A 13,659-nucleotide genomic window follows, 5' to 3' on the forward strand; every position below is an offset into this window, starting at 1 on the left:
GCCCTGTGCTGGCTTCTTTTATGCAGCTGCCTAAATCTGCACAAGTGAGAGGAGCTGTGCCCTTTGCAGCATCATTGAGGCTACTGACAGACCCACCCATTTTCGCACGTGTATATGGCGTGATCAGCCAGTACCTTAATTAACCGTGGAGTGAATTGCAGTCACGCACACCTGCACCTAATTGGCGCGTGCACTTTTCTGAAGTGAGATCATTTAAAAATGGACCTCTGATTTCTTAGCTGCAGACCCACTATACCACAACATGCAATGTCTGAAATCTCTTGTGCTTGCTTCTGTGTAATTCTAATCCTTGTACTGCTGATTTGGAAATTTTAATTTGCTTTCTCATATCTGTGTTTCATCAAAACAAGATAACACTATCTTGTGACACATCTTTCATTAATACTATGTTGTAAACTTAGAAACCCCCAACTACATCTTTACCATACTAATAAAAGAAGTGGAAATTTTCAGTCATAAGTTTGATTTGGAGAATGTTGAGAATAAAAGTGAATGTCAGAAAATCAGCCAATAAACACATGATGAATTGACTGTTAATAATTAACCAATAAATGCTTTGTTGTAGAATCTTTATCTTGCTTCATATAGACTATTTATATCTAAAGGAAACCAAATCAGTATTTGCTGCCAGTTTAGTAATGTTTATAGTCATTTAAGTTCAACCCTGTCTCTCTCTCTGTCTAATTCTACTTCATTTATTCAGGAACTTGTCATTAGACTACCACAGATGGAGATTTAGATAGTTTTACAATGCGTGCAGCCTTGTTTTTATTACAAAAAAGTATTGATTTTGTTATGCGAAACGTTTTCAGAAGTATTTGAAGTCTGCAGTGTTATTTGACAAAGTCATCACCTGACTTAAAGTTTTATAAGTGATTAGTGTGTTTTGTTTTTTTTTTTGTTTTGTTAAGACGCACAGCACAGTGCCTTAGTAAGGCCACATATACAATACAGTATTCTAATCTCCATATTATAAGAAAAACTAGAGCAAACCACAGCAAGTTGGACATTTTTTAAGAATGATCACAACAGTTCAGTCTGTTTATTTTAACCAAGCCACTTAATGGATGGCATGAATAAAGTATTTTAAATTATGAAAGAAGTTTAACTGGAGTGGATTACATATGTTACTTTATAATTACTTCTAATGAATTCTAAATGTCCAAAAATGTAAATATTACATTTAAGAAAATTGTTCTTCACATGGATACCTCGAAGGGTTTGCTGAATAGTTTAGCTAAAAATAGCATCTTGGGAACCTTATGATGTGAACATTGTTTTGTACTCGGTAAATTGTTAATGATAACCTCAATTAAATCTGTTCTTATGTTGTTAAAACAAATACAGCCTAAACTGTGTTCCTTACTAGTGGACTTTAATTTAAATAAACATTATAAGAAGTCTAGCTGTAATTGTTATTATATGGAACAAATCTTAGCCAAGTCACAAAGAACATCTTCAGATTATTTATAGTTGCAAAGACCACAAGTTAGCAGTATATCAAAAACAATAGTTTTTTGAGTATTATTTTCTGCCATTGCTTTCAACTATTACTTTTCTAGATGTATTTGAATTTATTATGCAGTTGTTTGTGGTGGTGTACCATTTTAGGATTTTTTTTGTGTGCACTTAACTTCTATAAATTACATAAACAGATCTCCAGTCTCTTAAAGTAGTTTTCCATATTTTGTACATTTTGTATAGATACATAAGACATTGATATGTTAGTAGCTTAGTACTTCTTAAAATATTTATGTGACAGTGAAGTAACAGCAGTATTCTGGAAATATGTTAAAGCAGTTAAACTAAACCATTAATCTTAATTGTACACAGCATAAACTGAAAACAGTCTAAGTAAAAAATATTTAAATCTTACCTTTTTTTTTTTTTTTTTTTTTGGACTTTCAAGACAGTGTTGTTTGTTCAGGTTATCATCGTAACTTTGTATGTAATGAAAAAGATTGACCTTTCACTTGCTGAGTTAAACCACCTTCATTAATATTTTATCATTATGAATATTGAAATACTTGCTTGGCAATGTTATGATACCTCAGTAAATGAAATACGGTAGGTTGTCATAAATAATGGTATCAGCAGAAATTCTTTTGAAAACTGACTTGGTGGTTTGGAATACTGAAACTTCATAATTAGAGGTATCCTTCATAGGTGACTACTGTGATAACCTGTGTAGGTTTCATTTGGCTATTTACTTCATCTCACTTTTTATGTGTGTGGCAATCAGACCATAATATTGAAATAATATTAATAAGATGTAAATAAAATGTGATCAAAAACAAGGGGCTAATAAAACTGATTTATTATCTGGACAGGCGAGAATTGAGTTCCTGGTTATGGTTGAAAAAGTGTTGCATATAATTGTATTTTTTGTTACAGGTACAACTAGAAATAGTTATCAAGGGAAGGTTGTTGTCCAATTGGAATATGAAGCATACATCCCAATGGCTGAATCAGAGCTGAAGAAAATCTGCACAGAGATGAGAAAGAAATGGCCAACCTTAAAGCACATTGTTGTACATCACAGACTTGGGTATGCAGTAATTTTTTTTTTTTTTTATTATTTTTTTTTTACTGGCTCGAGAGCTTGTGCCAACCTTATAAATTTTTATTTGCAGAGTCTTTTACCATAACACAAACAGAAAACTTAATTCTAATCATTATTTAATGTATGATAAGTATAACCATTTAAACGTAATATCTCATTGCCCACTTTTGTTCAAAATGACAAAACTATGCCAAGATGATACTATACAATGGAAATGTCACCACTGAAAAGTAGAATTTAAAACCATTTACAAGTACAGTGTTTGATTCTTTTGTTATAGAGTTCATTTATCCAGTTTTCTGTATATGAGCAAGATGCATATAGAAATCTACTTACAAATTTACAACAGAAGGGATCTGTTCAGGATCACTCAGTAATTCAAATAGAGGACTGAAAGAACAATGTGGAACCTTAAATTCCAGAAGTTGTAGACGATATGGTACATTGCTAACATTTGAGAATGTACGGTATCTTTAAATATATAATCTAAATCCTTTTTATGTTTAAATGTATAGAAAATAGAATTTTCATGCCCTGTCCTAACAGATCTTGGTGTTGGTAATACCGGTATCTTTACAAGTTGTGGCTTTGGTATATTGCTTCATTTAAGAGGTGGTTTAATCACTAGTTAAATTGTGTCCATTCTCATGTGTTAGATGTTTGTGTGGTGTTTTAATTACACTTCTCTTATATCAGTTTAGTCTCAGTTTATATTTAGTTTATCTGTTAGTCTCACAGGATGCGGTCACAAGTGTATTGTAATTTCTAACATATAGCCAATGGTTCACTTTAAAAATCACTGCAATACTTGCTTTTTGTTATTTTGTAATACAAAAATTATGGCTTAGATTTACTGCAATTTTACATGGACATCTTTTTCTAATTATACTGCAATAAACATTGGTTCATTTTTGAAAACTACGGCAACTGGTCCCTCCCAAAAACAAGTCACTATACCAAAGGTCCCAACTTACAATGGCAATAGAGTGGCAAAAATGCATCAGGAAAGCCAACTAATTATGGTGGTCTTTGACCATTTCAGATGTGTAAAAAGTAAAACTAATTAAATTGGACCAAGAAAAATCCAGTCAAATAAATATAAATAAATAAAACATGAAAATTAGTGGTATTGTGTATTCTATGAACATCTTTGCCTGTATCCAGTATTTTACTTGATATTTTTATTTTCTACACCTCACTGTATAAAAGTTACATCATAATGCATAATTAATAATGGGGACTTGAGTTTCTGCTACTATAGTTTTGTAACTTCATCTTGCTGTTAATTCTCAAATGAAGTTGCACAAGGTTAGGTGGATATTATTCACTTATCGGTTTATGCTAGTAATGATAATTGCTAAAAAAAAAACCAAAATATATATACACAAATGTTGGAAACTATAATTGTTTAGCCTGTCTTTACAGAATATGTTTATAGATCTTTTAAGGCAAGAGTTTGACTATTAAACTGTCAGAATACCTCCACACATATTGCTTGGAATAATCGGTGAGGAGTAGCCCAGAAGAGACATGAATCTAATAAAGCAGTATATGGAGCAATTGTACAGATGATGCAAGAGCTTTGTCTAGCTGGGCAGTCATGTTGTCTTGCTAAGATGTTACATCAACAACAACATTTATTTATATAGCACATTTTCATACAAAAAGTAGCTCAAAGTGCTTTACATAATGAAGAAAAGAAAAATAAAAGACAACTAAGAAATTAAAATAAGACAACATTAGTTAACATAGAAAGGAGTAAGGTCCGATGGCCAGGGTGGACAGAAAAAACAAAAAAAAACTCCAGAAGGCTGATATGATAAATGATAAAAAATGTCCCTGTTAGAGATTTTGTGCTTGACCAAGAAGTAAGTGTTTGTGTGTATTTACGTAGGTAGGTGTGTGTGTGTGTGTGTGTGTGTGTATATATATATATATATATATATATATATATATATATATTAGTGTCGCACATGTGCGAATAGGAGGCTGCTGAAGGGCTTAAAGACTAATGATAACACACCTGACCAGGCAGCGACGGGGTGCACTAACTCTCTTTCTAAGTCGCTTGCGGACCTTTCCTGGGAAATCCCACCAGGAACCTCTGCCTCACTTCCAGTCCCGGCCCCAAGGATGACGTCACTTCCTCCAGACTTCCTATAAAGCCTCACTCCCTTCCTCTGGTATTCAGTTCTGTTTTGGACTCAGTCTTGTAAACTACTTTTGCTTACATTTCTCTAACTTTGTAGCCAGGGACAGGTTATATGGGTGGCTGTCTCAAACCTTTCCCATGTCTGAAGTCTCATCTACATTCTCCGTTAGGTAAGATGCAAGCTCGGACTTGCCTTTTTGGAGCAGAGCCTGCACAGTGTCACTCCTGACCATCGGACGCACTCCCCAAGCAGAAATTCGGCCCTGGTACTTTCTCACCTGGTTTAACTTTGGATTCTGTCCCAGTTTCTTCTGGGACGCCATTCTGCCGACTATGCCACTGAGAAAGCACAAGACTTCAGACATGGGAAAGGTTTGGGGCAGCCACCTGTATAATCTGTTCCTGGCTGCAAAGTTAGAGAAATGTAAGCAAAAGTAGTTTACAAGACTGAGTCCAAAACAGAACTGAATTCCTGAGGAAGGGAGTGAGGCTTTATTGGAAGTCCGGAGGAAGTGATGTCGTCCTCTGGGCTGGAAGTGATGACGACCTTGGGCCTGGGACTGGAAGTGAGGTAGCAGTTCCTGGTGGGATTTCCTGGGAAAGGTCTGCAGGCGACTTTAAAAAAGAGTTGGTGCACCCCGCCGCCCCCTGGGCAGATGTGTTAAGCATTAGTCTTTAAGTCCTTTGGCTGCCTCCTATTAGCATGTGTGTGACAATAGATATATACTGGGGGGGGGGGGGGGTTTCGGCGCCCAACCTCCAGTTGCAGCCAGAATATTAGTCCATCCATCCATCTTCCAACCCGCTGAATCCGAACACAGGGTCACGGGGGTCTGCTGGAGCCAATCCCAGCCAACACAGGGCACAAGGCAGGAACCAATCCCGGGCAGAGTGCCAACCCACCGCAGGACACACACAAACACACCTAATCGCCAATCCACCTAACCTGCATGTCTTTGGACTGTGGGAGGAAACCGGAGCGCCCGGAGGAAACCCACACAGACACGGGGAGAACATGCAAACTCCATGCAGGGAGGACCCAGGAAGAGAACCCAGGTCCCCAGGTCTCCCAACTGCGAGGCAGCAGCGCTACCCACTGCGCCACCGTGCTGCCCCAGAATATTAGTAAAATCTGTAAATGTACAAAAGAAAAATGATTATTTATTGGAATCGAAATCATGAAATTCTATAAATATGTAAAAGAAAAATTTATTATTATTTAACAGAGTAAAAATCATGAAATGAGAATAAAATATTTACTCTCTTACCGATTGGAGTATTCCAGTTAAACTGAGGTCCACTATGCTCGATGCACGACTTTCTTAATAATTTAGTTTATAATTTAAAAACGGAATAACAATCTGAAAATCTAACGTCACTATATATATAATATTCATACACACACACACATACACTCTGTCAGACCAAACAAATAAATTTACACACTCTTAATATTTTCTTGGACTGCCTTTAGTTTTGATTACGGCACACATTCACTGTGGTATCGTTTTGATAAGCTTATGCAATGTTACAAAATGTATTTCCGTCCAGAATTGCATTATTTTTTCACCAAGATCATGTATTGATAATGGGAGAGTCGGACCATTGCGTAAAGTCTTCTCCATCACATCCCACAGATTCTCAATGGGGTTAAGGTCTGGACTGTGTGGTGGCCAATACATGTGTGAAAATGTCTCATGCTCCCTGAACCACTCTTTCACAATTTGTGACCGATGAATCCTGGCATTGTCATCCTGGAATAAGCCCATGCCATCAGTGATGAAAAAATCCATAGATGGAAAAACTTGGTCATTCGGTATATTCTTATAGTCAGCTGACCTTATTTTTTGGGCATATAACATTGCTGAACCTAGACCTGACCAACTGTAGCAACCCCAGATCATAACACTACCCCCACAGGCTTGTACAGTAGGCACTAAGTATGATGGCTGCAACACTTCATCTGCCTCTCTTCTTTCCCTGACATGCCCATCACTCTGGAACAGGGTAAATCTGGACTCGGTGCCACATGACATTTTTCCAGTGCTCTAGAGTCCAATTTTTTTGCCCCTATCAAACTGAAACATTTTTTTCTCATCTAATCTACTATCACTGTATGTAATTATGAAATGTGTTTGATTTTGTTTAGAATTGCAGGCAACAGTGGCCTCCGATGTATTATTCTTTGTTCCCTGTTATGTATCATTTTGATCAGGCTGCCTTGGTTTGTCTGGGCTTTTTAATAATGGTTGGAATTTGGAAGAGCAGGAGTACTTGGGACCATCACCTGAGGAAGCTCTCGGTTTATATCCTCAGACCTTCACCCTGACATCTGGGATTCCAGACATAGTTCCTTGGGGAAACCAGGAAGCAGTTTGTCTGGGACTTAAGATGCCCTTCGTTACGAATTGTTAGCGAACATGTAGTTAAGGGTGAGTTAGGACAAGTGCAGTCTGTGGGAGAAAACATAACCAGGGTCTTGTGGAAAATGTTCAGAATGTTAGTGGAAGGAGTTGTAAGTACTGGTTGGTGCAAGCCAAGTAGAGGTATCAAGGGTATTTATTTATACTAGTTGACGGCCGCCGTAGCATACGGCGGTGTAAGAATAGGAACGGAAAACGGTGAGAAAGGAATTCAGAAATCAAAAAGAAATAAATACTTCTTGAAAGACGCAGTGTTCATGTAGAATTTCCAGCCAAGCAGGATTACATGTGAAAGTGATAAATAAATCAGGCTTTCCAAATTTACGTACTATGGCCATGGCATCCTGATAGTTTTGTTGCATGTATCTTGGACTTCCTGGAAATGTGGACGGTAATATGATCATTTTGCCTACACATACGTTGTTATTTTCAGCGTTTGCTTGCAGTGCGTGTGATAGTTCCACGTGCAGATCTTGTTGATGTAATCTGAGATAGTTGAGACGCGAACCCTCTTGTTTTAACATACGCATCTACGACATACTGTTGGAATAGTTTGCCGCTGGAGTGCAAAATACTAAATGTATTCCTCATTGCTAATCTGTACGTGTAAAATTGGCATTGAGTAAGCCTTATTCGCTTGGCTGTTCTTTTATCAGGAACATGTTGTAAATCTTTGTGCCAGCCAATGTCTCCATAAAGGAATAAAAGTGGGTAAACCATAGGATCGCAATTCATATTGAGCATGGAAATCTGTTTACAGTAGTTGCCTATGGGATAGATGCAAATGTCCCTTTCGGCACATTTCGCCATCTTCTCCGACGAAAATCGCTGCAACTTCGGTGTGACATGTCGGGGCATTGTATCGTCATAAATCCTGCCTAGGGTTTTCCTTGAAAACCATTCGTACAGATGCTGTTGGATTGGACTGAGCGATTTCATGCATGTGTTTGTATGATTTAGCAAAAGGGGTTGATTGTTCTGAGCATGGACTCTAGCTGGAGAAGTACATTTTTGTTGCATGCAGAGTTTGCTTTATTTTGTAAGTGTATTTCAGTAGCTTGCACTGTGTCAAAAACATACAACTGTCCATATCCTGGAGAGGTAGAAGTGTTAGCGTATAGTGGAGAGATTTGGTGATAAATTTGCCCGTGTATTTTAAAACAGAATGGTCCGTGGCCAGGAGGTTGAGTTATCTGTGCACCCATGGAAGCAAACACTAGAGAAGAGTTGTATTCTTGAATGTGTTCATGATAATTTTTAGCTTCTGATGTTTGCTGTGTAAGAAGCTGTTGTGAAGACACAGGTGGCTCCCGCAAAGGTGGTAAAGCTACTTTACCGTTGTGGCAGCACCTCAGGTACTTGTTGGATGTTTTATGCTCAGCAGGCCAGTATAGTGCATGACATGGAAGAGGACGAATAGGAATCGAGAAATGCCGTGTCGGCTGTGTGTGGGCAGGACGGGTTTTGAAGTGTCCTAAACCAAGACGGTTTAGGAGGAAAATGTTGGCTTTTTTACATAACTAGATTTACAATCATTGCTAATCCATTAATGACATTGTTACATTAGATGGGTTAAGATTGTGTAACATGAGAGCTGTTGTTATACTGCTGTGTTAGAAGAATAAACTCAGTAACTCATATTATTTAGGACTAGCAAAACATTTTCTTTGCCAGAGAACTTTGCAATGCTCCTCCAGAATTTAGCCAGAATACAGTAATGTTTGAGGAAGAAAAATAGGCTGCTGCTCCTTTTCTCTTTTTGTTTTAATATATGTGAAAAACGTATCTTATAATGGAACCTTTCTGAACTTGGTAAGAGTGAGTTTTAAGTGTTGATCATGTTTTAATGCATTTTAATTGTCCTTGTTTTGGAATATTGTAATGAATGTGTTTTTGGTTGGATTGTGTTTTACATACTATAATTTGGACTTTAAGCTAAGTGAAATCTGTTAGATAAAAGTGTTTGAGAATTTTAACAGTGATTTTGAAAATAATACAGTATGTGTAGTTTTCTCTGCACACACTTTCGTTTAAAACATGTTTTCTAAAAGATACATTTATAGTGCCATAGAGTTTCTCTACAGCACATTTTTTAAAGAAACTTTTAGTTACTAATTAATTAATTTTTAAATAACCTGTTATGTTAATGTGAATCTATTTGTTGAAACCCAGCAGAGTTTTGTTTTAGGGCTGTGATAAACTCGATTGTCCGGCTTATTTGGTCAAACTTTGTCTCAGTGATGCCAAAATGTGTAAATCCCAATAAGCTGATATTTCAATCCAAATGTAGTATTTTCTGATATCTTGCATATGGAGATATAACAGTATCATTGATAGCACAAGCTTTCAGCATTGATTGTAGGCAATTACTGACTTGTAACACTTTTTTTTTGTTTTAGGATAGTACCTGTAATGGAAGCAAGTGTGATCATAGGGATTTCCTCTCCTCATAGGACAGAATCTCTTGAAGCAGTGAAATATTGCATTGATGCCTTAAAAGCTACAGTTCCAATATGGAAAAAAGTAAGTATTTATACAGAAATGTGTATAGACGTTTTGCTGTACAACTTGAACAGACTTTATATTTGAATTTTATGTTGAAAAGTCACTTTTTTACCTTGAATATACCAATATTACATTTGTATGATTAATACAGAGCACTGTTTAATACTTTGTCAGTAACATTTGTTCTCCTTGTGCATTTTTTTTTTTTTTTTGCAGTTTTTCTTTCTAAACTTATCTTGCGCTGTTCAGGTGGTTTCATTTTGTCAAGCATGATGCACAACTCTGTAGTGCTTTTTCATAAAGCAGTGATTTTGAACTGCAAAGATCCAGCAGTGCTCTCATTAACTATCTGAAAAAAATGTCTGTTTATAATAAACTGTCTGCAGTTAAAGTCTCCAAAAAAAAAAAAACTGACAAAAATCGGTGGTGTCTGCAAAGAGCACATTACATGTTTTAAAAATAAACATAACCGGTTTTATAAAAATGATCATGACCTGATATAAGAGATAAACCTTTCTGTAGCATCAGATTATACATTGGCATTTTTATCAGCATTAATTGATGAATGTTAAACATTAGCTTTTGCCATCGGGCAAGAGATACAGAGCTATGAAAACTAGGACAAACCGCCTTAAAAACAGCTTTTATCCGAAAGCAATCATGGCCCTGAACTCAAAATAAAACTGCTCTATATTATTCTTCCAATGTGCAATATATACCTTAGGTCAACAAGTGCAATTTGTATATTTATTACTATTCGGTTTGTTATTATATTCTGTCTTTTTGTCATTTTAACCCTTATTCCTCACACTGAGTTGATTGCACCTTCAATTTCGTTGTTCCTTTGTAAAAGTGACAATGACAATAAAGATCTATCTATCTATCTATCTATCTATCTATCTATCTATCTATCTATCTATCTATCTATCTATCTATCTATCTATCTATCTATCTATCTATCTATCTATCTATCTATCTATCTATCTATCGATACGTTGTCGCAGGTGCTGTGTGTGCTCTCTTGTGTTCAACCTTATAATGATAGTGTAGGGTAGTGTAAGCTTGAAAGAATTGGCAGCTATATTAATGAAAATATGTACTGCTAAATATGCATTTGAAGTAAACGATGTGTCCCACTCCATTAACAGGACTGCAGTCAAGAGAGCTGATAACAGAGTGCCACAGGAGATGCATATTGTGACAAACGTAGTTGCAGCGTTTTAACATGTTGTACATCGATACACACAATGCTTAAACTCTGCTTGCTGATGTTATGTCATGTAGTTGTGCACTAGTTAAAATGTCAGGAAGATAGTATGTGGAGCCCAGTAGCTGTGGTGGTCTACATGTGTGTCTGTCTCCATTGTCGCAGCCCTCATTACTATGTGCAAATTAATTGTTAAGCTTCAGGTTGTGCTGCTGAGCTCCCGAATGGATAACAGAAATTTTAGCTTTATATTTATTTATTTACGTTTGTATCTTTTGCTCTCCCCCTGAAACCCTAGTGGTGGTTTAAAATTCTCGGACTAGAGAAATTAGGGCTGGGTGTTTTAAGAAGAAGCCCCCTGGGTGTAGCCTTTATAGTGTAGGATATTGCTGCTGTTCACTACATACACGGGTTGTCCCTAGTCGTGTGTTAAGCTTTCTTTAATTACAGCTGACAGACATAAGTTGACTTTTTCTTTTTTTTTAATTAAATTTTCTTTTATTAATTTATAATGTCTATTAATCTATAGTTTGTTTATTTTATAGCATTGGTATAAAATTCTCAACAGTAGTGCTAATGCTTTTGAAGCACTGCCTGCTGAAATGAACATTAGATGAGTTTTTCAGACTTCATTTTCATAATCTTAGAAAGTTGGAGACAGTTGCTACGCGCAATAATCTATGACTATAATCATAATCTGCATTTGTTTAGTTTGACATACCAGTGACTCAGTCCACTGAACCTGCAACTAACCCTGACAAAATCAAATGGGTTTCAATTCTATTCATATAATAAAGCTGAAATAAATTAGGAACATGGGTGCTTTGAACCTGACAAACGGAAGAGAGATTCTTCTGTTGCATCTTTTAAATGTACTAGAACAGAATGAAAAAACAGAAAAAAAGAGCTGAGAATGTGGTTAAAATTGTCTTAACCGTAAAACCTTTCTGTGGCCTTTGGCTCCATCAGGCACATACCTTTGGCTTTCAGAAAAAGGGGTGCGCTCAGACAGTGCACGGAAGTTGTTATGCAGCCATCTAGTCTGACATACTTTGCAATTTCTAGCTGTATGATACGTCATGCTCATGTCAGCAACTTTAGTCGCCAAGTTTGACATTCCCTTCACCTAGAAGTCGCATAATGTGACAGTGGCTTTACAAAGTACATTCCAATAGATGATACATTGCAAATGTTAATGCTGAATATGATCAATGGAGTGTAACAGTCATACATACAGAACAGGAAATATGACCATAGACTCTCAAACTTCGATTCTAGGAGCCCAGCATGCCCTTTTACAGCCATTAATGATGGACTTTGTCATTTATTTGCACAATTTATTCCTGCTCATATTTTTCTTAATTAATAAGGGCAGATCGCCACAATGTTTAATGGATTCTAATGAAATTAGTACTTTCTCTACCTTCTTTTCTATTTCTACTTCATTGGTGCACACTTGTAATAAACCAAGACACCTTGAAATTTGTATGTCTTTTTGTCCTAGGAGATTTATGAAACACAGGAGTTTTCTTGGAAGGAGAATAAGGAATGTTTTTGGACAGATAATGAATTAACTGTGGAACATGATTGTGAAGGAAATTAGTCTATGATGCCTTCAGACAGCAAGTATTTTATTGAGAAATGTTTTGAAGAAATATTACTTTTTTGGCCTTAAAATTAACAAGAAACTGTTTTTTATTAAATTTTTCACAAAGAACCAAATTTTCACTTAATATAACAGCTAGTAATATCCTTCTAAATAAATTATTATTTTGCATTATAGTTTCTGGTAGTGTTGAAATTAATGCAAATGATTACCAAAATTACAATTTGCTAATAATGTTTAAATTGTTACTAGATCCATTTTAAATTAATAATTAATAAATACATTTAAATGTATATTGTGTTTGGTGTTTTTCTTTTTTTTTTTTGAGTAATAATCTAATTACATTTAACTTGTGGTTATATAGTAACTGCTTCTTAGTCACGCATTTAAACAGGACATTCTGTTGCTTAAGAAAGGATGCTGCCTTTCCCAAAGAATGTTTTGTGAAGTGAAAAAAAATATGCAGTAAGTAAGTGAAATCAATCCTAAGAAGAGTATTGTTGCTTTCTATGAACACCTCATGTAGAACCTTTATTACTGATAGATTTCATTTTGTTGCATTACTGAACACTTCTTGTCCATGGGTGAAACTGATTTGCAAGTTTCTAAGCCGACTTTCTGGGTTTATTCAATCAAGATAGTGTCCATTTTCAAAGTGGTATGAATGGCAATGTAATAAACAGAATTTACTGCTACATTTAACTGAACATTGCTAGCTGGAACAAAGATTGAAAATAACCTTTGGTGCTTTCTTCCATCATTAACTGATATATAATATTTTATTATGAATATAATATTTTTTTTATTACTAAATATAATAAATATTTTATTGGAAAGGGAGAGGTCTACTAGGGGTCTCTGCCCCCTGCTCGCCAACCCCTGGGTGGTTGCTACATGCTAGCCACTTCACAGATCTGCTGCTCGCATATGGGGAAGTGGATGTACAATTTAAACAGATTGTTATTTTCATGAGAATTGTTACATATGCATAATAGAACTATTTTACATTACAACAAGTAATTAACCATAGTAAAAAATGGTAAAATGTACTAAACTGAAAGAAAATTATGTTTCATGTTGCATTATACATTTTTGTTCTGTTTGGCTTTGAAATTAATATGTAAATACTTTTTAAACTTTCACTTTTACTTTAAAACTTCAGTAAAAACAATTTTTTTTTAT

General features: G+C 35.7%; 1 protein-coding gene across 1 annotated transcript in view; it reads left to right on the top strand.

Annotated features, from left to right (window-relative positions):
- The window catches only part of LOC114654815 (molybdopterin synthase catalytic subunit), a 52,890-nt gene extending 40,162 nt beyond the window's left edge, over nucleotides 1-12,728 (top strand). Inside the window, exons 3-5 of the mRNA XM_028805623.2 lie at nucleotides 2,416-2,569; nucleotides 9,559-9,682; nucleotides 12,376-12,728. Of these exons, the coding sequence (XP_028661456.1) occupies nucleotides 2,416-2,569; nucleotides 9,559-9,682; nucleotides 12,376-12,474 (377 nt within the window). The 3' untranslated portion in view covers nucleotides 12,475-12,728. The remainder of the gene's footprint in view (nucleotides 1-2,415; nucleotides 2,570-9,558; nucleotides 9,683-12,375) is intronic.
- Nucleotides 12,729-13,659: the final 931 nt, after the last annotated feature.

This window comes from Erpetoichthys calabaricus, chromosome 7 (assembly GCF_900747795.2).
Source record: "Erpetoichthys calabaricus chromosome 7, fErpCal1.3, whole genome shotgun sequence".
Lineage (NCBI taxonomy): Eukaryota > Metazoa > Chordata > Cladistia > Polypteriformes > Polypteridae > Erpetoichthys > Erpetoichthys calabaricus.